This window comes from Bufo gargarizans, chromosome 6 (genome assembly GCF_014858855.1).
Source record: "Bufo gargarizans isolate SCDJY-AF-19 chromosome 6, ASM1485885v1, whole genome shotgun sequence".
Classification (NCBI taxonomy): domain Eukaryota; kingdom Metazoa; phylum Chordata; class Amphibia; order Anura; family Bufonidae; genus Bufo; species Bufo gargarizans.
This window is the reverse complement of record NC_058085.1, coordinates 384,176,307-384,201,465: the sequence shown is the minus strand read 5'-3', so window position 1 is coordinate 384,201,465 and position 25,159 is coordinate 384,176,307. Positions and strand designations below refer to the sequence as shown.

The following is a 25,159-nucleotide window of genomic DNA, read 5'->3' as shown; positions in this document are numbered from 1 at the left end:
ACTGCACATCTGGGATTAGACGTGCATAAGTGACTGTGAAATTTAGGCCACAAATACCACTGTCATATAGAGTTTGAAAAATAAAATTGAGTGCAATACCCTACATCAGGGTTTTTATTGGCTGTTAATTATTTTTACTTTGCTTGGTGAACGCTAACTATGAGGCAAACATCTAATAAGGGACGAGGTCATGGTCGTGGTGGTGGTGTTGGTGGAGCCTCTGGTGCAGGGAGACGACGTGGCCATTCTGCCACAGCTACACGTCCTACTGAACCTACTACCTCAGGTCCCAGTAGCCGCCAGAATCTACAGCGATATTTGGTCGGGCCTAATGCCGTTCTAAGGATGGTAAGGCTTAAGCTTGTACAGGCGCTAGTCAATTGGGTGGCCGACAGTGGATCATGCACGTTCACATTATCTCCCACCCAGTCTTCTGCAGAAAGTGCACAGATGGCGCCTGAAACCCATGCCCATCAGTCTGCCACATCACCCCGGTGCATATCGGGGAACCTGTCTGAGCCTCAAGTCATGCAGCAGTCTCTTATGCTGTTTGAAGACTCTGCTGGAAGGGTTTCCCAAGGGCATCCACCCAGCCCTTCCCCAGCGGTGGAAGACATAGAATGCACTGACGCACAACCACTTATGTTTCCTGATGATGAGGACATGGGAATACCACCTCAGCATGTCTCTGATGATGACGAAACACAGGTGCCAACTGCTGCGTCTTTCTGCAGTGTGCAGACTGAACAGGAGGTCAGGGAGGAAGACTGGGTGGCAGACGATGCAAGGGACGATGAGGTCCTAGACCCCACATGGAATGAAGGTCGTGCCACTGACTTTCAGAGTTCGCAGGAAGAGGCAGTGGTGAGACCGAGCTAACAGCGCAGCAAAAGAGGGAGCAGGGTGCAAAAGCAGAGCAGCTGTCGCCAAAACAGTTCGCCTGCTACTGGCCACCATCACCAGGGACCGAGCACACCAAAGGCAGCTTCAAGGAGTTCCCTGGCATGGCACTTCTTCACGCATGCTGTGCTGACGACAAGACCCGAGTGGTTTGCACGCTTTCCATCAGAGCCTGAAGCGAGGCATTAACGTTCTGAACCTTAGCACAACCTGCATGACCAGGCATCTACATGCGAGACACGGGCTGCAGTGGAGTAAGCACCTTCAAAACCAAGAAAGGGCTCAGGCCTCTCCTGCTCCCTCTTCTGCTGCTGCCTCGGCCTCTTCCTCCGCTTCTGGATGAACGTTGGCACCTGCCGCCCAGCAAGCAGAGGATGTGCCACCAACAACACCACCTCCGTCACCAAGCATCTCCACCATGTCACACGGAAGCGTTCAGCTCTCCATCTCACAAATCTTTGAGAGAAAGCATAAATTCCACCTAGCCACCCTCGATCCCTGGCCCTGAATGCCAGCATTTCTAAACTATTGGCCTTTGAAATGCTGTCATTCAGGCTGGTGGAGACGGACATCTTCAAACAGCTCATGTCGCTTGCTGTCCCACAGTATGTTGTTCCCAGCCGCCACTACTTCTCCAAGAGAGCCGTGCCTTCCCTGCAAAACCAAGTATCGGATAAAATCAAGTGTGCACTGCACAACACCATCTGTGGCAAGGTCCACCTAACCACAGATACGTGGACCAGTAAGCACGGCCACGGACACTATATCTCCCTAACTGCACACTGGGTAAATGTAGTGGCGGCTGGTCCCCAGGCGGAGAGCTGTTTGGCGCACGTCCTTCCGCCGCCAAGGATCGCAGGGCAACATTCTTTGCCTCCTGTTGCCTCCTCTTCCTACTCGGCTTCCTCCTCCTCTTCTACCACCTCCTCATCCGGTCAGCGACAGACCTTCACCACCAACTTCAGCACAGCCAGGGGTTAACGTCAGCAGGCCGTTCTGAAACTGATGTGTTTGGGGGACAGGCCCCACACCGCACAGGAGTTGTGGCGGGGTATAGAACAACAGACCGACGAGTGGTTGCTGCCAGTGAGCCTCAAGCCCGGCCTGGCGGTGTGCAATAATGGGCGAAATCTCGTTGGAGCTCTGGGACTAGCCTGTTTGACGCACATCCCTTGCCTGGCGCATGTGCTGAATTTGGTGGTGCAGAAATTCATTCACAACTACCCCGACATGTCAAAGCTGCTGCATAAAGTGCGGGCCGTCTGTGCGCGCTTCCGGCGTTCTCATCCTGCCGCCGCTCGCCTGTCTGCGCTACAGCGTAACTTCGGCCATCCCGCTCACCGCCTCATATGCGACGTGCCCACCAGGTAGAACTCTACCTTGCACATGGAGAGACTGTGCGAGCAGCAGCAGGCCATAGTGGAGTTTCAGCTGCAGCACGCACGGGTGAGTCGCACTGCGGAACAGCACCACTTCACCACCAATGACTGGGCCTCCATGACAATGACGCTGTTATCAGCGTTACAATACCACTTCTATGTCTCCTTGAGAAAACACTTAGGGTGATGATGGAAGAGGATGTGGCCCAGGACGAGGAGGAGGGGTCATCTCTAATACTTTCTGGCCAGTCTTTTAGAAGTGGCTCAGAGGGAGTTTTTTTGGAACAGCAGAGGCCAGGTACAAATATGGCCAGACAGGGCCCACTACTGGAGGACGAGGAGGAGGAGGATGAGGAGGAGGATGAGGAGGATAGGGATGAAGCATGTTCACAGTGGGGTGGCATCCAACACAGCTCGGGCCCATCACTGGTGCGTGGCTGGGGGGATACGGAGGACGCAGACGATACGCCTCCCACAGAGGACAGCTTGTCCTTACCTCTGGGCAGCCTGGCACACATGAGCGACTACATGCTGCAGTGCCTGCGTAACGACAGCAGAGTTGCCCATATTTTAACGTGTGCGGACTACTGGGTGGCCACCCTGCTGGATCCCCATTACAAAGACAATGTGCCATCCTTAATTCCCTCACTGGAGCGTGATCGGAAGATGCGCGACTACAGGCGCACGCTGGTAGACGCGCTTCTGAGAGCATTCCTGACTGACACCGGGGGACAAGTGGAAGCACAAGGTGAAGGCAGGGGAGGAGGAAAAGGTCGCCAACACAGCTGTGTCAGCGCCAGCACCTCAGAAGGCAGGGTTAGCATGGCCGACATGTGGAAAAGCTTTGTCACCTCGCATCAACAACCGGCCCCAACTGCTCATATGGAGCGTGTTAGCAGGAGGCAGCATTTGTTGGTTGAACAGTACCTGTGCACATGCCTACACGTACTGATGGTTCTGCCCCATTCAACTTCTGGGTCTCCAAATTGTCCACATGGCCAGAGCTTGCCCTGTATGCCTTGGAGGTGCTGGCCTGCCCTGCAGCGGCGAAGGAGGAATAGGTAGCCAACACAGATGTGTGTTATTTAGCATTTTTACATAGGGGTATCTGCCAAAATATTGGGACAAAAAAAAAAGGAATAAGTGCACTTGAGTACAAGGATGGATGGTTGAGGCTGTTAGAACTGTCTATTCTGCACAAGGTACAGACAAGTCTTGTGGGATCCAGGCCTGGTTCATTTTAATGTGCTAAATAACACACATCTTGGTTGGCTACCTATTCCTACACGGCCACATCCACCTATTCACCGTCTCCTCAACCTCTTGCTCCTACATCATTCCTAATTTTTTTTTTTATGTTTTTTTTTATTCATTTCCCTATCCACATTTGTTTGCAGAGCATTTGCTATGCTCTTAAGCACATTTTGCTGCCTTTTGCAGCCCTCTAACTCTTTCCAGGGCTATTTTAGAGCCATTTTAGTGGCCAAAGGTTCGGGTCCCAATTGACTTCAATGGGGTTCGAGGTCAAGTTCGAGTTAAAGTGTGTTTTTCAAACCACAGAAAATGATGGATGTATTTCTAGCTTAAATTGCACACTGACTAATACAGATGTTGTCGTTTGCCAAAAAAAATTGATTTTCAATGTCCCAAAAGCTCAGATGCAGTGGTCAATGGCCTAAGGGCAGGGTAAAATGATTGTGCCCTGCACCCACACAACTATTTGTCTGTAGATCGCTGAGTTAGATTCTCTCCTATTCTCTCCCTGAAATCACCAGCAGCGTCCTCTCCCTACACTTGTAACAGCAGAGTGACGTGCAGCGCTACGTGACTCAAGCTTATATAGAGGCTGGGTCACATGCTGCTCTGGCCAATCACAGCCATGCCATTAGTAGGTATGGCTGTGATGGCTTCTAAGGTCAGACAGTTAACCGCTTGTTGATTGGCTTCTGTGCAGCTTTTCAAAAAGCGCCAAAAAAGCGCCGAACACCGAACCCAAACCCGAACTTTTACGAAAAAGTTCAGGTTCGGGTCCAGGGTCCAAAAATCCTAAAGTTCGGTACGAACCCGAACTTTACAGTTTGGGTTTGCTCAACCCTAATTACAACTCAACTCACAGCTGTATCCCATGTAATGCCGATGCAAGGCTTCTGATTTGTCCCAGATGCAGTCAGGGCCGGCCTTTGGGGTGTGCGGGCTGTGCGGCCGCACAGGGCGCCATAGCAACAGGGGCGCCCGACACAGCCCGCCGAACTCTAAGTGAAGTCAGTCTACTACTTACTACTATATTTTGTTGCCGCCGCGGCCCGCCGGCCATCTGACAGCATGAGCCATGAACATGAAGTCACCGTGACACCGTCACGTCACGGTCCGGAGTCCGGACTAAGAGACTGAGTGAGGAGGGGGCGGGGCCAGCGGCTGCTCTGCGCTCCGCTCTGCTGCCTGGCCTGCCTCTCTCTTTAACAGAGCAGAGCATACCAGTGGCTGCTGGAGTGTGTGTGACGCAGGCAGCTGCAGCACAGGCAGAGAGAAGAAGGAGGCGGAGCGAGCCCGAGCACCAGCCAGCAGCAGCCACGCCCACAACAGACGCCTGAGCCAGCCAAAGCCAAGCAGCAAGTTCCAGTGTTCCACCGGACCACCATAACAAGTCAGAACACACAGAACTACTTACAGGTATTTGGTAGTAAAGTACAATTTTGTACAAAGATAAGATAAGATAACATCTGGATGGATCCCATCTGCCACTGGCCCTGTGGTGGCCCATAATGGAGTGGGAAAAATGTGCCATTGGGGGGGGCGGGGCTCAGAGAGGACAGGGGGACAGACTGACAGTGTGTGCTTAATCCTGCTACATCACAACCACCTAGTGTCTGAGGGACCAGCCTTGGCACCTGGTCACTCCAGTAGGTGTCAGGTTTACAGTCCACAGCTCTTGATGTAGCAGAGCTGAGCATGTCATCCATGATAACACAACAGGTAGGTGAGCAGCACCTCCAGGCAGCTCTGCTACATCCCCCTCAGTCCCACCCTATGCAGCTCTATCGTTGGCACAGTGACTACCGTGCAGAGCACTGACTGCGGTTTATAATCCGCAGCACCTGCTATGACCAGCGACAGGTGCTCAGGTACCGCATGCCCCTAACAAACTTCCTGCCCCACGTGCGGAGCACCCACTCCCTGGGAGCCACAGCGCTCTCTCCTTTTAACCCTTTAAAAGGGGTTAACCCCCCCCATTACCAGCGGAATGCAGCCTCCCGCCCATTTCAATGAAGTTGATTGATCTGTAGCGGGACGTGCGGCTGTCAGTCAGCAGTGCTGCAGACAAGTTTGGCGTTGCTGTTACCTGGTGACAGCTCCCCCTCGCTCAGGTCCCCAGAGTCCATGTCCATGGTGTGCTGAGGTCCGCGCTGTCACTTGCCGCTCCGGCCGCTCTCTCCGCCTGTGACACTGCCGAGCTCCGCCGCCTATTGCCAGGGCCGGCCTTAGGGGTTACAAGTTTAAATACCTTTTGAATAAAAGTTGTATTTTTATCATAGCTTGTAATCTGTTTTTGGGGACTTAGGCCTCTTTCACACTTGCGTTGTCCGGATCCGGCGTGTACTCCACTTGCCGGAATTACACGCCGGATCCGGAAAAACGCAAGTGTACTGAAAGCATTTGAAGACGGATCCGTCTTCAAAATGCTTTCAGTGTTACTATGGCAGCCAGGACGCTATTAAAGTCCTGGTTGCCATAGTAGTACTGGGGAGCGGGGGAGCAGTATACTCACCGTCCGTGCGGCTCCCGGGGCGCTCCAGAATAACGTCAGAGCGCCCCATGCGCATGGATCATGTGATCCATGCGATCACGTCATCCATGCGCCCGGGGCGCCCTGACGTCACTCTGGAGCGCCCCGGGAGCCGCACGGATGGTAAGTATGCTGCTCCCCGCTCCCCACTACACTTTACCATGGCTGCCAGGACTTTAGCGTCCCGGCAGCCATGGTAACCATTGAGAAAAAGCTAAACGTTGCATCCGGCAATGCGCCGAAACGACGTTTAGCTTAAGGCCGGATCCGGATCAATGCCTTTCAATGGGCATTCATTCCGGATCCGGCCTTGCGGCAAGTGTTCCAGATTTTTGGCCGGAGCAAAAAGCGCAGCATGCTGCGCTATTTGCTGCGGCCAAAAAATGTTCCGTTCCGGAACTGAAGACATCCTGATGCATCCTGAACGGATTTCTCTCCATTCAGAATGCATTAGGATAATCCTGATCAGTATTCTTCCGGCATAGAGCCCCGACGACGGAACTCTATGCCGGAAGACAATAACGCAGATGTGAAAGAGCCCTTAACGGAATGGAAGGTTTTAAATGGAGCCAATATTGGAGAAATGGGTGTGACCACTGAAAGCGTGTGGTTACTGAGGGGCGTGGTTACTGAGGGGCGTGGTCACTATGTGGCGCTGTAAAGCTTTTTCGCACAGGGTGCCTAAAGGCCTAAGGCCGGCCCTGGATGCAGTACACTGTGGCTATGTGGTAGTTGTGTGCAGCAGAGGGCCACTACTGTTTTATTTCCCACAAATCATAGCGTTAGGGCTCATATCTTACTTGTGCCATATTGGGAAAAAGCATTAACAGTTTTAGAGTGCTTTACTGTAGACTTACAGTGGTAAAAAGAAATGAACCAACACAATTCACACAAAGCATTTTATGGGGTTAAATTATAACAGTCCCAACAATATTCAGGGGGTCTTGTCAACACTTTGCAAAGATTTAAAGTTGATCTGTCACTAGTCAATGCTGCCCCAAGTCAGCCATGTTGAAAGGTTACCTCAGTTCAGGCCTCAGTTCAGTTAGCGAGATGAACCCAATATCCTGCCTAGAATGGCAGGATCCTGGACCATTAGGAGGGATTGACTTAGGACTATAGTCATCCTATGTGGATCCCTTGAGTTTTTTTCTCCACCATTTGTTTATTTTGGGGCAATCCCACCAGATGTGCAAAAAAGTACCTCTGTCACCCCGGCACCTCCAACAAACATCCGAGGAGCCCTCTGAGAAGAGGAAAGATTTGTCTGGGGTTATATACCACCTGGATAGGAGTTTATAACTATTTTCCTGGATCCTAACACATCTGGACGATTTAAAGGCAGAAAGGAAGAGTTTGTGGAGCATGGAGAGGGGGAGGTCTCTATCTAAGTCTTTTTCCCAATGTCGGATAAAGGCTGGTTTTATAGTTACAGGAGTTGATCTTAACTTATTGTATATTTGCTAGATAAGCTTTTTAGGTGGTTTTGGATCAGTGAGCAGAGATTCAAGCCATACTATTGGGCGAAGAAGTTCACCTTTTCCTGTATTGCGGGTCATGAACATTCTAAGATATGTGATTATGGTTATACCACTAGGCTGGGGATTTAGGATCTCTTTCATGTCACTAACACTGGTAATGGCTCCAGAGCTTCTCAGGAAAAAAGATAATGGGGGTAGATGCGCTCCATAATTCTTTTGGGGTGGAAGACAACCTGTCAGGGGAGATCGTACCCAACACATCCCTGACCTGGAGAAGTGGGGATGGAAATGGGATTGAGCAGTGTGTAGAAATTGACCATTTCCATGCATTCAGGGTAGCTCGCAAAATTGGATATGAGGTGGGGGGGGGGTAGAGGTCGGAAATTTGGCTTCCCAAAAGTAGAGACCGTAAGGGTCTACCCATTAATTGTTGTTCCAATGGGACCCAAGACTTTTCAGGACTATTTCGTAGCCACTTTATTGCTCTAGAAAGGAGTGTTGCATCACCATATAGTTCAGGATCTGGTAGACCAATCCCTCCCGCAGACACCGGCTTTGAGAGTTGGTAATATGAGAGTCTTGGTTTCCTTCCATTCCATACACAGGAACTGAACTTTTTTCTAAGAGATTCGTAGTAAGACTTAGGTATAGGGATATGGAGAACTTGCTGGAGATAAGTGAGGCGAGGTATGATCAGTGACGAGAGAAGATTCTTACGTTCAAACCAGGATAAGAATGGAGCACGAAGATTAAGGTTGTCTATGGCTTTAATCATAGATTGGAGCAAAGGGGTATAATTTAGTGCAAAGAGATCAGGGACAGATGGGCTTATCTTTACACCCAGGTAAGTCAAAAAGGGGGATGACCAGTCAAAGGGTGAATTACCTTTAAGGCCTGTTTGATGTGTGCTGGGGGACCAGTACTCATAATAAGATTTTTTTTCCCCATTAACTTTGAAGTTAGAAACTATGCTATAGTTTTGTAGATTTTGTATAAGGGAGAGAGAGACTGTAGGGTTAATGGTCATTATTATGACATCATCAGCAAAGGCCGCCAATTTATGTTCATGCCCTCCCAGCTTAACGCCAGCATTAACTGATGTTAATGTCTTTTCTCAATGAGGCCAAAAGAGGTTCTAGAGCTAAAACAAATAGTAAGGGTGACAGGGGGCACCCCTGTCTAGTGCCATTACAGATGTGGAAGGGGGAGGACATAACTCTATTGACCATAACCTTAGCCATAGCTAGTGAGTACATTGCAAAAATAGCTTGTATTTTGAGACCAGGGAGTCCAAAGCGCAGCAGAACTTCTCTCAAATACGTCCAATTAATCCTGTCAAACGCTTTTTCAGCGTTCATGCTCAGTAAGAGTAGAGGTTTCGAGGATACAGAGGCATGGCACAATATATTTATGACTCTGGAAGTATTGTCTCTGCCTTCCCTATTGCGAACAAAACCCATCTGGTCTCTATGTATCAAGAGGGGGAGGAAATTAGCCAAGCGGTTGGCCAACATTTTAGCAAGTAACTTTAAGTCTAAATTAAGTAATGAGATTGGCCTGTAGTTGGCGCATTGTTTTAGATCTTTTCCCTCTTTAGCTATTAAAGTGATGTGTGCTATCGTCATATCTCTGGAGAGAAGGTCACCCTTTAGAGTGAGATTGCAAACATCTAGGAGATGGGGAAGGAGTTGGCTCTGGAAGGTTTTATAATAGGAGGCAGGAAGACCATCTGGGCCTGGGCATTTGCCCACTGTTAGTTGGTGAAGGGCAGCGGTCAGTTCATCTAAGGTAAAGGGAGATACTAAAGCTCGCTTTTGTGAATTAATCAAGGATGGTAGGGACACTGAGTCGAGAACGAAGAAATGAGAGACTTATGGGCATCTGGAGCGTTGGTAGGAGGTAAATTGTAGAGGGCTTCACAGAAACTGAGTGGCAATTTGAGTAGAAGAGAACACTGGGACTCCTAAGGGGCAGGTTAGCTGATGGATAAAATTATTGGATCTCCTACTTTTTATTTTGTGCATCATGAATTTTGAAGCCTTGTCTCCATGGGCAAAGTATTTGTGTTGAGAGTTTAAATAATATTTGGCTACTTTGGTTTGTAAGAGGGCTTTCAATTCTGCTCTTAGCTTCGTCAATTCCTCAAGTTGTAGGTCGGAAAGGGAGAGTTTATGTAGCGTCTCGAGGGCCTGAATTTTTAGGTAAATAGTCTCAATTTATTCTCTTCTGATTTTCTTCAGGTAAGTACCTACACTAACAAAATCCTTGAGTTGATCCCTTGAGTTTTTTGACAGGAATGTTTTTCTTGCCAAAAGGTGAACTACCATCAATGGTCAGATTAACCCAATGTGGTAAAGTTTTGGGGATTGAATGAAGTTCTATTGCCATCACTTGGCAGAGTTGTCCAGGTTGGAAACAGGATATGCTTGGACTGGTTAGTTCAGCCAAACTGTCATTGTCACTAGAGGAAGATTTTTCCCCCAACCTCAGTGACAGGTTTAGTATTGGGGCAATAGCTTCACATGTGACCTGGAGTGGTTAATAATATTAGGGCTCTCCAGGAGCTCAGGGCTACCTATCTGATGACGATCTGAAGACTTAGGACTCATCGCCGTCTTTTTTATTGACTTTCTTATGCCTCTTTCTAGTATACATATAGTATTTGGGTATGACTTACATTCCCATATTGTTTACATGTTGTTTATATGACATTTCCATTCCTATGCCCATTACTTAAAGTTTACGTGTTTCCCATATGCAACATGCTGTCCCCAGGACATGATCGGGACCCAGTGTGGGGAATGCCAAGTGGTATATAGTCTTAATAGTTTGTGTGTTCCGGTGATCCTACCTGGATACCGTCACTCCCCAGAGTTAGGCTTCTTAGCAATAAAGGGGAGAGTCGTAGGTGGTAGAGAATAAGTCGAGTCCATACTTAGTAAACTTCAACAGTTTTACTTGAGTAAACTTGCATCCAGACAATACTTGATCTTTCTCTTGACTCAGCAGATTTTAGTGTAAACTGGCAGGCAAACTTGGAGACCTTGCTTTCTCCCTCTGCTACTGTACTAATCTCTGTCCTCAGTCTGGTTACTGGACTTTCTAGCAGTTCTTGTACCTTTGAGTGGAGTGCCTTTAGCCATTGACCCCCTCATAATACTCAGTCTGTGAACTGCCTGGAGCCATGGTGCTCTACAAGCTACTTCCCCTGGAAAACTCATGCTGCAGGAAGGGGGGGGGGGGGCACTCCCCTCACTGCTCCATGTTTTCTCTTCTCTTTTTAGCTTTCAACTTCACTCTCAACTCAACTCACTCTAGCTTCCTGCAACCCTTCCCTTGGTAGGAAGCATGTCAAGCCCACTTCTGCCCTAAAGATCTCCCTCTGCCAGATACACTGCCACCTGCTGGACAACCAGGCACAATACATTTGATAACAATACATGTGTTACATAGCAATATTATTAAGGCACAATATCAAAGGACCTGGAATTAAATACACAGATGACATTATTTGTTAACCATTAGAGACATTAGATAGGTGTAGGAATGATAGTGCCTGTACTGGGGTACTACACATGCTTCAAATACAGAGACGATATTGTAGACTCCAATTATGCCTGTGAATACAATACAATAGAAATATAAATTTATGATACATTTTTCTTTCTTTACCTTTCCTTTGTTCTTAACAGGCCAGTTACCTGAATACAGAGCAGTGCTATTACAGTAGGTGGCAAGGTCCTGACTATCCAACCACTGAATACACTGTCTTTCGCTTCTATTCGGAGACCGGAAGCTTCCTGCAGATCATTCCTCTTCAGGGCACCCTACAATGTGGTCAGAAGCAGAAGATTGAGGTTCAGTTCCTTCTGAGCGCTGATGGGGTTGGTGTTGGGGCTACTAAAGCCACGTTCTATTATCTCGTGAGTATCTGAATGTGGTGACAGAAGATGTCGGGGTGGTAGAATCCAAAAATATATGCAAAAGATCAAAGGTCTAAGGTTGGAGGGAAAAAAGGTGGAATTTTATGTATTATTTACAGTATAGCCTATGAATGGCTGTCCGCATAATACATGAAGGTTTTAGGTCCATAGGAACTAGAGCCAGGAAGGGGTGAGGGGATTCACACATATGGTAAGACATGTAGATGCAGATTTAGATGTGGATTTGCCATGGACTTGTTGCAAATTTAACTTTGTGCTTCGAAACCCACAACCAAAACAGCAGATTTGGTTCTGGTTCAAAATTATCGTACATATGAATCCACCCTAAGTTTACACCAGGGACATGGCATGCAGATTTTGTCCCAATTTTGGGTGTGGATTTGCTCCAAAATTGCTGCAGATTTCACCCTTTGCATTGTAAAAGGTGTAATCCACTGTAAATCATTAGAGAATCCTTATCTTCTGCATTCAAACCCACATGCAAATCCACCCTTACAGAGGAGCTGTCTATTTAAACTCATCCAGTCTCATCCATATGCTCCCCGTCATAATGAGACAACCCCTGTAAGCTCCAACCTTAGGTGTCATGCACACAGCTGTATGGTGGCTCCATAAAAGTTCACAGATGTATTAAAATTATGCTATAAAACAGCACGCATTGAAGCCTATGGAGCCATCCTGTACCTCATGTCTCTGCAGTACATCCTCTGTGCACACATCTCTGCCTTCTGATAATAAGCATTATTTTTGGGCTTATGGGATTTGGGTATTAAGTTATAAAGACATGTTCCATGTACTTTCCAGACTATGTCAAGATCACGGATAGTTCAGTCTGGACAGCAAGATGTTGAGCTCAGTCCGGGTGAGTCGTGGGCTTTATTTGTGGGTATTCAAGGTACATTCTGTGCCTATGCTTCAGATTTGCTTCAAGGTCTACGGATGAAGTCTATGAAGTAGTCCGGTATCTTCTTACGCCTTCAATTTTACATTCTTGCACATAAACTATTGTAGCATGCTTCATAAGCTCTTCCACTAGTACTCCAAGGAAACCCACGTAAACACGAGGAGAACATGCAAACTACTTGTAGATGTTATCTTCTTTGGCCATATTTTAGCAAAGGAACCCATTGCTAATCCCTTAGCCAACGTGCTGCCTCATATATTGTATTGTTACATGCCTGAAGCCAATAGCTAAAGGGGTTATCCCATGATTAATGTAAAAAAAATAAAAAATTATCATATAGAACATGATAATTTAGAACCGGCCCTGTACCTCTCATGGATCCAGATATCTCCCCATGCATTGCTACAATTGCTCTGCTAGATTTATTTCAAGCTGGTTGCTCAGGAAAATGTCCTTTCTGAGAGGGCATGGCCATTCTGCTGCAACTCTCTGCCTGTAACTGTCTCGGCTTCTAAAAGAAGACCTGTCTGGTGGCAGTTTAAGGATAGAACTGAGCATGTGTGACCACCTCAACGATGTTACTAAGGGTGATAATAGGGGGGCAATAAGGAACAGCAAGTGGCACTATGCCAATACATTTTATTGAATAACTCAATGGCTATACTACATTTTTCATTACATGCAATTACAAAACTATTCAGGTTCAAGTGCTGTTTTAAAAAATGTAGAATATTCTCTCCCCCCGATATTTTGGAAATAGGCTTTATATCTTCTGAAATGCCGTCCTCTAGGATTAAGATGCTGTCATTGGTGAAGTTCTCATTTCGTTTCATAGTGCATCCCTAATTGCCAATGTTAGTAACAGAGAAGGAGATGAGAGAACCATCATATGGATCATCTAAAATATCTCCCACTTGTCTTACAGCTATGAATGGGACTCTCTCTTTTGACCTCCCAATAACTTCAGAAATCGCCTTCAGGACGGACCTCATTGTGTACAGCCTTCTACAAACAGAGCTCATTGCAGACACCAGGTCATTGAATATTGAAAGCTGCTTCAAAAATGAGGTATGGATAATACCAAGAACAGACGGGACAGTGCTGTGCGATGAAGACTTTACAGAAAATATTAATTAAAAATAAATTTTTTAGGTATCGCTAAGTTTCTCTAAAGAAATTGGACCTCCAGCCTCCAATGTTGACCTACAGATATCGGCATCTCCAGGATCTCTGTGTGCAGTCAAAGTGATTGACTCCAGTATACTTCTTCTCCAACCAGACACAAGGATGACACCTGAAGCAGTACATGTTTTTAAACATTTCTTTATACATGATTCCAACATCTCAAAAACATTGCAATTCAACGTCAACGTCATATAAATGCTGCTTATCCATGACCTGCCATCCTTTTGAACACCTCTTGTAGAGCCTTCAAGGTTAAGATCTCTCATCGGTGACCCAAAAATTAATGGGAGAGAGAGAGAGGGAGGGGAGAGGGAAAGTAGAGAAAGAGGGAGAGAAGGAGGATGAGAGGGAGAGAGAAAGGGGTTGAGAGGTGGGAGGGAAGGAGGAAAAAAAGAAAGAAAGAAAGAGTAAGAGGGAGGGGGAAAGAAAGAAAGAAAGAAAGAAAGACAGAGTAAGAGGGAGGGGGAAAGAAAGAAAGAAAGACAGAGTAAGAGGGAGGGGGAAAGAAAGAAAAAGGGAGAGAGGGCAGGGGAGGTGGGAGGGAGAGAGAGAGAGGGGTAGAGAGACAGTGAGGGATAGAAGAGGGGGAGGGGAAGACTTTTCGAAGCAATTAGAGCACTTTCAATTTGGGTTAAATTTATTCGAACTCAAATCAGATGGCCAATTTGGACAAATTGGACACAAATCGAATTCTAAGAAATTCACCCATCTGGACTCTAATAATAAGCTGATCACAACATTAGAACCCCCAATGATCAGCTGTATTCTGCAGGAAAACCTATTAGTAAGCCTCCACTTTCTCTGGAGCACCCCCTCAGGAGAAATTAGACATTACAAATAGTTCATAGAAATCAATGGGCTGTCCGTTTAATGTGAGAACACGTCTAATCCTCCAGGTCCATAAACACTTTGTAGCCCTTGAGTGCTCCACTCTATTGACTCAGAATTCCAGACTTTTCAATTTGAAAATTATATTTTATCTAAACCAGACATCTTTCACTACATAACTATGCTCCTATAAAATATGCAGGGAGGAGTAAGGTACTTATAGCAGAAGGGACTGCAGAGTTAATATTAGCATGGGACTCCTTCAAGGTACAGATTTATTCCACCACTTTATCATCAGACGAAGCACTTGTCCCCTTTCACCCTAGTTACATTCTCTTTTTCCTAAGATTTTGCCACCTCTAAAGATGGGGAGCTTTTCCTTGGCTGGAGGTGGGGACCAGCTATTATTTTCTAGTATGACATAATTGGCCTTTTGGGCAGTGATATCAGTATATTCTATAGCATGTTGGGATGTAGTTGTTGGCTTTACCATCCAAACTATGTTATAGAAGGCTCCAAGGTACTCAAGTTCTGCACTAAAGGGATTAATGCCTTCATTCTCCACATTCCCATGTGGTCCAGGGTGTTCCCACTCTTGGTGTGGTCATAGAGTACTTTAAGCTTTTTCACCATCTTTATGGTCTTTATGTTGTCATCAAGTTGCTCAACATTTCTCCATCAGGTATATTCCTCACTGCAGAACTGGTTCTCAGGATATTTTATTGGACAATTCAATGTTGAGGAGCCGGGACCCCCCTGTCAGGATCCCAACAAACAGATATTTTATAATGGAAATTATTATGTTCCTGTGAGTAGTGATTCTGATGGAGATACATATAATTACCTGAAGGTGAGTAGCGTTGTCCTGTTTGGAAGGTGTATTTGTGCTCTATATGTGCATAATGTGAGGTGCTTTTGTATGGCGGCATGAGTAGGTTCTGAAGCACAGGAAGCCATGACAGCTAAAGCCAGCCTTCTCTACATTATTAGTAGAGCATGTTGACCACATCTGCAGATTCTAGTATGTGGGCTGCCATTTCTGCATAGTGGGGTTTCTTGGGGCTTAGTTTTTGATCTCTGCCTTGGACACCAAAGAACCTGAAAATAGAGAAACCGCTGGAGATCCTGAGAATTGACTGGTTTTGTTCCCAGTTGGCAGTGGAGAGCATGGGAGCTACTGAAAATGTTGTGGTCATTTGGTGGGTTCCATAATTCTCATAGATTTCAATGGAAAGCAACCCTACATCAGCTCCCCACCAGCACCTGGGAACCAAATTGGTCAAATTGGTAAAAAAATATTCATATTTAATGACAGCTAATTATCAAATTAACAAAAGTAATTATCAATAGAACAAAATGAATAAGAATTTTTGTGCAGGTTTCCCTCTATTCAGTTCCCCAATTGTTGGTCTTTTGTTTAGAATATAGGCTTAATTGTGGGGACAGACGTGACTGTGAGAAAGCCTGAGGTGTGCAGCCTGAAAAACTATATCTATCCACAAGGTAACTATATGCAGTGGTATTAGTTGAGGTATTCACAGCAACATTCTATAGGGTTTGTATGTTCTGTCAATTTTTGGCACTATCATTTGGCATTGTATTACTGAATTATTTATAGTCTGTTTGGTGGCATTTAAAAAATTTAGGTGTTGAATGGTGGTGGTATTACTTGAGCTCTGTGTGGAGGTATTACCGTATTTAGGGCACTGGAATGCAGTAATATTTGACCTCTGTAAAACAGCACGCAAAACAAAATGTGTAGAAATCTGGGTTTTGCTCCCCTTTTTCTAAAATTCACATCCTCACCTATCCCCTGGTTGAACTTGATGGACTTACAGTTGCAAGAAAAAGTATGTGAACCCTTTCGAATGATATGGATTTCTGCACAAATTGGTCATAAAATGTGATCTGATCTTCATCTAAGTCACAACAATAGACAATCACAGTCTGCTTAACTAATAACACACAAAGAATTACATGTTACCATGTTTTTATTGAACACACCATCTAAACATTCACAGTGCAGGTGGAAAAAGTATGTGAACCCTTGGGTTTAATAACTGGTTGAACCTCCTTTGGCAGCAATAACTTCAACCAAACGTTTCCTGTAGTTGCAGATCAGACGTGCACAACGGTCAGGAGTAATTCTTGACCATTCCTCTTTACAGACCTGTTTCAGTTCAGCAATATTCTTGGGATGTCTGGTGTGAATAGCTTTCTTGAGGTCATGCCACAGCATCTCAATCGGGTTGAGGTCAGGACTCTGACTGGGCCACTCCAGAAGGCGTATTTTCTTCTGTTTAAGCCATTATGTTGTTGATTTACTTCTATGCTTTGGGCCGTTGTCCTGTTGCAACACCCATCTTCTGTTGAGCTTCAGCTGGTGGACAGATGGCCTTAAGTTCTCCTGCAAAATGTCTTGATAAACTTGGGAATTCATTTTTCCTTCTATGATAGCAATCCGTCCAGGCCCTGACGCAGCAAAGCAGCCCCAAACCATGATGCCCCCACCGCCATACTTCACAGTTGGGATGAGGTTTTGATGTTGGTGTGCTGTGCCTCTTTTTCTTCACACATAGTGTTGTGTGTTTCTTCCAAACAACTCAACTTTGATTTCATCTGTCCACAGAATATTTTGCCAGTACTGCTGTGGAACATCCAGGTGCTCTTGTGCAAACTGTAAACGTGCAGCAATGTTTTTTTTGGACAGCAGTGGCTTCCTCTGTGGTATTCTCCAATGAAATCCATTCTTGTTTAGTGTTTTACGTATCGTAGATTCGCTAACAGGGATGTTAGCATATACCAGAGACTTTCGTAAGTCTTTAGCTGACACTCTAGGATTCTTCTTCACCTCATTGAGCAGTCTGCGCTGTGCTCTTGCAGTCATCTTTACAGGACGGCCACTCCTAGGGAGAGTAGCAGCAGTGCTGAACTTTCTCCATTTATGGACAATTTGTCTTACTGCGGACTGATAAACAGCAAGGATTTTGGAGATACTTTTATAACCCTTTCCAGCTTTATGCAATTCAACAATGCTTGATCGTAGGTCTTCTGAGAGCTCTTTTGTGCGAGGCATCATTCACATCAGGCAATGCTTCTTGTCTAAAGCAAACCCAGAACTGGTGTGTGTTTTTTATAGGGCAGGGCAGCTGTAACCAACACCTCCAATCTCATATTATTGATTGGACTCCAGTTGGCTGACACCTCACTCCAATTAGCTCTTGGAGATGTCATTAGTCTAGGTGTTCACATACTTTTTCCACCTGCACTGTGAATGTTTACATGGTGTGTTCAATAAAAACATGGTAACACTTAATTATTTGTGTGTTATTAGTTTAAGCAGACTGTGATTGTCTATTGTTGTGACTTAGATGAAGGTCAGATCACATTTTATGACCAATTTGTGCAGAAATCCATATAATTCCAAAGGGTCCACATACTTTTTCTTGCAACTGTATCTACTTATCTACTTTTCAGCGCTGCAGTTGATGACTTTGCATTGAACTTCTTTTTCAAATGTATTAACTATGTAACTATGTATCATATCTCCAGTGGGTGAAGGTGGCCCATGTTAAAGGGGTTGTCCGGGTTCAGAGCTGAACCCGGACATACCCTTATTTTCACCCCGGCAGCCCTCCTGAGCCTGGCATCGGAGCATCTCATGCTCCGATGCGCTCCCGTGCCCTGCGCTAGATCGCGCAGGGCACAGGCTCTTGTGTTTTCAATAACACACTGCCGGGCGGTAACTTCCGCCCAGCAGTGTGTTCGGTGACGTCACCGGCTCTGAGGGGCGGGCTTTAGCTCTGCCCTAGCCGTTTTACTGGCTAGGGCAGAGCCAAATCCCGCCCATCAGTGCCGGTGACGTCACCGGGCTGCCTGTCAGCCCCATAGAGAGCCCGGTATGTCACCGGAACTCAGAAAAATGCCTTTGCCGTGCGCGATTTAGCGCAGGGCAAAGGAGAGCATCGGAGCATGAACTGCTCCGATGCTCATGTCAGGGGGGCTGCCGGGGTGAAAATGGAGGGATGTCCAGGTTCAGCTCTGAACCTGGACAACCCCTTTAATGGCTTAGGCTACTTTCACATTTGCGTTGTTAATTCCTGTTTTGAGATCCGGCATAGCATCTCAATACCAGAATTAAACTGATCCGTTTTGATTTAGCACATCAGGAGGCATCCGTTCCGTTAGGATTCAGTTGTGTGAAATCAAAAAGTAAAAAAAACAGATCTGTCACTAAATATATTGAAAGTCAACGGGTGACTTACATTGTTTTCAGTGCCTGATTATTATTTTTTATTTTGGTTTTATGACCGGACACAAAATGTCTGGTCACTAAACAGAATGCTGCCGGAACGGAAGACATCCTGATGCATCCTGAACGGATCTCTTTCCATTCAGAATGCATGAGGTCTAAACAGAAATGTTTTATTCCGGTATTGAGCTCCTCTGCTGGATCTCAATGCCGGAAAACAACAACGCAAGTGTGAAAGTAGCCTAATTCACACACTGGAGACATGCACTATTTTGGTCCATGGTGTTGACTAAACACAGCCATTGAAGTCTATGGGTCCGTGAAAACCACTGGCAGAACATCGATGGCATGTCAGTGGTTTTTCATGGACTAGTGGTAGGAGATGCTCTAAAATTAGATTTTTAGCTGAGCAGTGTCCGTGGAATACCGATGACACACGAAGGGTAAAAAACAGACACACAGACCAAACACTGATCCTTCACAGACATCTTCACAGATGAACCATTGATCATTAGATGTCATCATAGACACAAACATGTAAATAAGACCTTATAACCTTGGAGGGCCACACCTCTCAGTCTAATGTTTTACAAAATCAATATGAGATCAGCTGTTTGAGGTGGCCACAGCAATCCTGTGAGCGCCGTGGCCTCCTCACAGCTTATTATTGCCATACATTGTATAGCGCCTTCACTTGAAAGGGTCTCACCTACACCTGGGCCATGTGACTGATGAACGTGATGTCACTGGCCTAGGAAGAGGCCTAAGCGCTGATGTATCATCGTGGCCACTTCTCACAGCTGATTGGTGGGGTTGCCGGGAGTTGGACCCGCGGCACTCTAATATTGATGACCGATCCTGAAGCTAGGTCTTCAATATCAAGATCCTGGAAAACCCCTTTAAAGTAAATTATGCAAAAACGAATATAAAATATAATCTGAAATGACTCTTGATCAGCGGAACTTATCTTCTCATCTACCAAATATCGATTCAGATTTTTTTATGTTGTTTAAGGAATATTTCCAAAGGCTGAAGAGATGGCGCAGCATGCCCCTGCTCCCTATATGGCTAGTACATTGGGAGGATCTAAAACAATTGAAACAGTTAGAGGAAACTTTTCGGACACCTGGGTGTGGACAATGGTAACGGCTGAGTAAGTAGTCATGTCTTTTTGCTACGTTTTATCTGAGCCTCCCGTCAGAGTTAAATTGTTGGGAGGATTTCCAGACATATAGCACCACTGAAATGCAGTGAAGTATAGGCATACAGGATCACACCCTGCCCAGTAGACCCCACAGTAAAATAGCGGTAAGAGCTTTGCTTTTCTGAGACAATGCTCCCCTGCAGGGACAAAAATTTACCAGCCTCTCTAACCTTCGGTGATCATGGCTGATGTTTTCTCTGGACGTATAGTATTCTATTAAAATGAATGGTGACCATATGGTGCGTAGATGACCAGGTCCATGTAAGAATGGCTCTGTTCTAGCTTGAAGAGGGGGTTCCTGAGATGCTCACCTGGGTGGCAACTAATATGGTCATTAGTGTTGAGCAAATCATAGTATCCAAAGTGGACTTCAATTCGAATTTCAGGAAAGATTCGATTCACCACGAAGCTGAATTTCCTTCTGCTTCGTGGTAAGGAGTACATTTTTCCTAAAACAGTGACTGAAGGTAAAAAAATTATACTCACCTCATCCACTTGCTTGCGGAGAGGTCGTCTGCTTCCATCTTGTTAGACAAAAACCCACCAAAGGACCTGCGGCAAGTGTGATGATGTCACCACGTGATCACGCTGGATGTGTGCGGTGACGTCACCGTGCGCGCCCAGAGTGATCACATGGGAAGGTGAATAAAAAAAATGTTTAACCCCTGATTGACCCCTGAGCAGCCGAATGTGAGTCACAAATGCCACGATCAGCGTTGAATGCAGATTCTGAGGGGTTAAATGATGCGGGGGCAGCACAATCGACGTTCCCCATCATTGCGTCTGCTCCATACAATGGAAAGGGATCCGTGATGAAGTAATTCGTAACAAATCAAATTTCTTGTCAAAATTTTCTTTTTCAAAAAATCGCTCATCTCTAATAGTCATCATTAAAGCTGCCATAAAAGTTGTCACTAATTTTTTTTAATGCAAATCGTATCTAGTGATACAGAACAGGGTGTCCAGAAGAAAGATGTGGAGGATGGGTGGAGTGGTAGTGGCTATGTTGGAAGTGGCAGTCCTCACCTTGGACTGCAGTGGATAGAGGCTGCACCCTCAGGGCACTTCCTGGGATTTTTTGAGGCTCCTGCATGGTGTTAGGTAAGGTGCCCATGATGGTGGATGTTTGGTGGGGTGCAAGGCAGGAGGTCAGGTTCAGGAGCCGGTGGTGGATGATGGTGGAGTCAAAAACCAGGCCCAGTTTAGTGATCAACAAAAAACTGTCTTTTTACTGTGGATGATGGGTGATGAAGTACAAGCATATATCAGGCACAATTCTGAGGTATTTCACAGAGCTTGCTTTTCCCAACAGGTGTGCATAGGCAACAATGATGGTAGTAGTGGTCCCAGAGTTTCTCTCTAAGCACTATGCAATCTTTCCAAGATGATCATTGGTGTGCAAATCTATCACAATCAGTACTGCAGTTCCCTCTGCAGGGTGCAGATCTCTAGATCTGGATGACAATCCATACCCTCTCCTCTCCACAAAGCAGCAAAGTCCATAGCCATAAACGAGTGTTCCTTTGCTAATAAGGCCTTGTGACCCTAGACAGTCTGCAGATATCTGTTCTCTTTCCCTCAGGCCTAGTCTACTGGCACAATTGCTGTTCTCTGGCAGCTTATACATGATAGAAACTGTGTTTTTCCTGGGGGAAAAAATGCTATTTTCTGGCTTCAGATTCACACAGGGTCACACGTATCTGCCTCTCTCACAGGCAGAGCCAGGTTGAACCAGTTCCTGTGTTGTCGGGCAGGGCTAGCCTCCCTCTGCTGAGCTAGAGCATAATAACTGCATAGTCCTACCTATAGACAGCTCTTGGGATCACATACGTACAAGGCATTAACTCTTTCAGCAATAACAAACACTTTGCAGACGTCCTCTGGGGCACTGCACACCGATTTGAACTTGAAATTCTGGAAAATTGACTTGGCAACCATATAATATATAACAACAAGTTTGTAGCTCTCCGCCAATATATATTTAAAGTACATTATGATAAATCTCTCTCTTAAAACCTATACCTGCTGGTGCCAAATGACAAGCTAAACTAAGTCTGCAAAATATTACATCTGCATACTAGTATATCTGCCAAAATAGTAATACAATGACATTCATCTTGACTGACACACAGGAAACAAAAATGTAGATAAGGTCTTAGAAGGGTTTTCCAAAGTGTAATATTAAAGACCTATCCTTAGGATAGGGCCATCACTCTTTGATTTGGAGGGGTTAAAGTCCCCGAACTCCTGCCAATCTGCCAACCCCTTCCTTATTTGAATGGGACTGAACTGATGTGAACCATGGCCCCTTCATTCAGCTGATTAAGAAGGATACTGAGAGTCTTAACTCCACAGATCACATATGAAACTGGTCCTGGAAAACCCTGCAACATGCTAAGAACATATTCTGAAGGACCAATCTAATTGTGTAGATCTCTTTGGACCATGGTGCTATCTGCCTCTGTCATTGTATCTATCTAAATATCATGAGATATCTCATTTCCTGTTCCTCAAAGCTTACAATTAGTTTGCCAATTTCTTTCTGTATGTGCTTCAGTTCACAAGGCCATGGCAATATATCTCAGACAGTTCCTGATACCATCACTGAGTGGGAGGGCTCCATGATCTGCACGTCTGAAACGGACGGGTTTGGGATGACGAAGAGTCCGTCAGAGTTCACCACATTCCTCCCATTCTTCGTAGAGGTGTCTCTACCTTATTCCTTCATTCGAGGAGAATTGCTTGTCCTGAGTGCCTTTGTGTCCAACTATCTGGAGCAATGTGTGAAGGTAACTGAAGTGAAATGTGGTGGGTCAAAAATGTATGTCAAGTGCGGCTGGTGTTTAATGCCCCGTGAGATACATTATCATCATGGTGGTCTCATAGGCACAGTATTACAGAGCCCTGGTCCTGCTGCATCTACTGGGAACAGAGACAACTCTGATTCCAGCAGTTTAGATGCCCCATAGATGCCATAGTCAATAGTGGTAGTAGTTAGATAGACGGTAGGGGTTCTCTCTTTCAAGCTATTGGCCCCTGTGACATGATCGTGGATTGCTGATGCATTAACATGGCAGCCAGGGGCCTAATATTATCCAGGTCTGCCATCATAGTGCACCTATTAGGCCATGCCAGAGACACAAGCATTTGCTCATTCATTGGGTGATCTGTGGCATATTTGTATAAGCCAATTCACAAAAGCTGAAAAATGGAAGCAGCACTCGGTAAAGATGCAGTTGTGATAGTTTATTCAAGATGCAACTATCTCAACTGAAGTGCCGCTTCCATCATTCATCTTTTGAGGATAAATGTTGTTGGGGCGCGTTGGACCATAACCCGTGGCAGCGAGTACCCAGAAGAGCTATTTCAACTACTTGGAGTGCTGTTCCTCTTTACCTTTGCATAGGCCAAATATCAGCCACGAGTGTTTGTATAAGCATCACGACAATTGGTCTAATAACCGGCCTGAGTAAAGGACCACCAGCCCCACTATCTCTGGAGCAGATTCTTTAGATCCTTGTGACAAATTCAGTCTTGTGTTCAGTATGTCATAAATACACGTTTCCAAATCCTTCTGCCTCTTTGGGACTTGAAATTTGCCTTTTAATACGACTGCTTTCATATGTCTTCATTGTATCCTTGGCTTCAAAAATATTTGTCCGAAGGAAAATGTTCTTTCTTCAATTGTGTGGTGATGAGACCTCAGACTTGTTTTGAGTTTTCAGTCTGTTTTTCCAACATGGAGACCCGCAAATAGGACATTTAGTGCACTAAATCAGGTCCACCACATTGGATGCGGAATATGTAAATAACCCAGGAATCATATATTCCTACTGCGTGTTGGGAATCCAGATCCTATCTGTGGTCATTAATGGCATCTGCTCACACTGCAGGATTAAGTTCCTTTTTGTGTGTCAGATGACAAAGATCTCATAAACATCTCTCAGATTGGAAGGTTGTAGGTAACATAGCAGGGGAGAATCTTCGAGTTTCAATTTCACATGGTCATCCTTGTACAGGACATGATATAATTTTTTTATTGAGGGTTTTCTTAGTACCTCTAGCTGTAAGGGTTGTAAGGCACTACCAAAAGTACACAATGGTTCTCTTTTTTTCCTTGTATTGGAAAAGTTGACTTCTGGTGGCTCTGGTGATTTGATCATCCATTGAAGCAGGATGGTAGCCCTGATGTAAAAATGTCTTTTTGAAATTTTAAGTATTCGTCCTTGTCTGCTGGGTGGAAACATATGCGGGAACATCTGATAGCCTGACTGTAAATGATGGACTTTTTAATGTCTTTTGGGTGGCAGCTAGCTATCCCATTTCAGCTATGTAGGCCTATTGATCTAGGCTATAGGCTTTTGATCTAGGGAGCTGTTTTGAATTTTTAATGGTGGTGTCCAGAAAGTTGATTGCTGTATTTGAATACGTCAGTGTCAGGTTTATGGTGTGATGAAATTCATGGAATCGTTCTTGAAATTTTATTAGTTTAGTCCATCCATGATCAAGATATCCTTGATGTACCAAAAGTAGGCCAAGGGTTTGTTGGAGTTAAGATACCAAGACAGACTTTCCAGTTGTGTTTCTTCAGACTCTTAATTATAGCATGCCTAATGAAGTTGTCTCGAATGCTTCATCCATTTTTGTTAGCCATTTAAAGGTATCGTATCTGCAATTCTCTTTTTGTTTCTCAAACTAAAAGTCCTTCTACAAAAAATATGTGATGCTTTTATTGTGCAATAATTGAAAAAATATTTTATCAGTGTAATCATAACTCAATAAAGTCAACCGATCATTTATGTTACATAGTGAAAGCTGTAAAAAAAAAAAAATGGTGTTGTTTATTTGTATTACCTCAAAAAATGTATAATAGTTATTTGTTGAATTGTACATACTTTAAAATGTTGCATTTGATAAATATCAACTTGTCCAGCAAAAAGCAAAGACTACGGAAAGATAAAAAAGTTATCACTCTTGATTGAGTGATGAGGATGAAAAAAAATTAAAAAAAATGCCGGCTCTTAAAAGGTTGTGTTGTCCCATCTCAACATTTATGGCATATAGAAGCAGATGACAGAGGTAGGACCTGCACAAATCTCTACAATAGGGCTCTAGAAGTGAAGGAAGAACAGCAACGCATGCGCAGCTACCCTCCATTCACTGCTATGGAAGTTCTGAAAATAGGTGAGTGCTTCACATGCACGGTCCACTCTCCTTAACTTTGAGGGCCCCATTCTGGAGATAGGAGCGGATCCCAGATGTGGGACCCACACCTATCTGACATTTGCGGCATATCCT

The 25,159-nt window shown here is 45.2% G+C and overlaps 1 protein-coding gene across 1 annotated transcript in view; it reads left to right on the top strand.

The window, feature by feature from the left end:
* The window catches only part of LOC122942263 (ovostatin-like), a 91,118-nt gene that overhangs the window by 25,400 nt on the left and 40,559 nt on the right, over positions 1-25,159 (top strand). The window contains exons 12-19 of the mRNA XM_044299766.1: positions 11,237-11,467; positions 12,293-12,350; positions 13,318-13,460; positions 13,545-13,694; positions 15,088-15,255; positions 15,827-15,908; positions 19,672-19,810; positions 22,419-22,650. Of these exons, the coding sequence (XP_044155701.1) occupies positions 11,237-11,467; positions 12,293-12,350; positions 13,318-13,460; positions 13,545-13,694; positions 15,088-15,255; positions 15,827-15,908; positions 19,672-19,810; positions 22,419-22,650 (1,203 nt within the window). The remainder of the gene's footprint in view (positions 1-11,236; positions 11,468-12,292; positions 12,351-13,317; positions 13,461-13,544; positions 13,695-15,087; positions 15,256-15,826; positions 15,909-19,671; positions 19,811-22,418; positions 22,651-25,159) is intronic.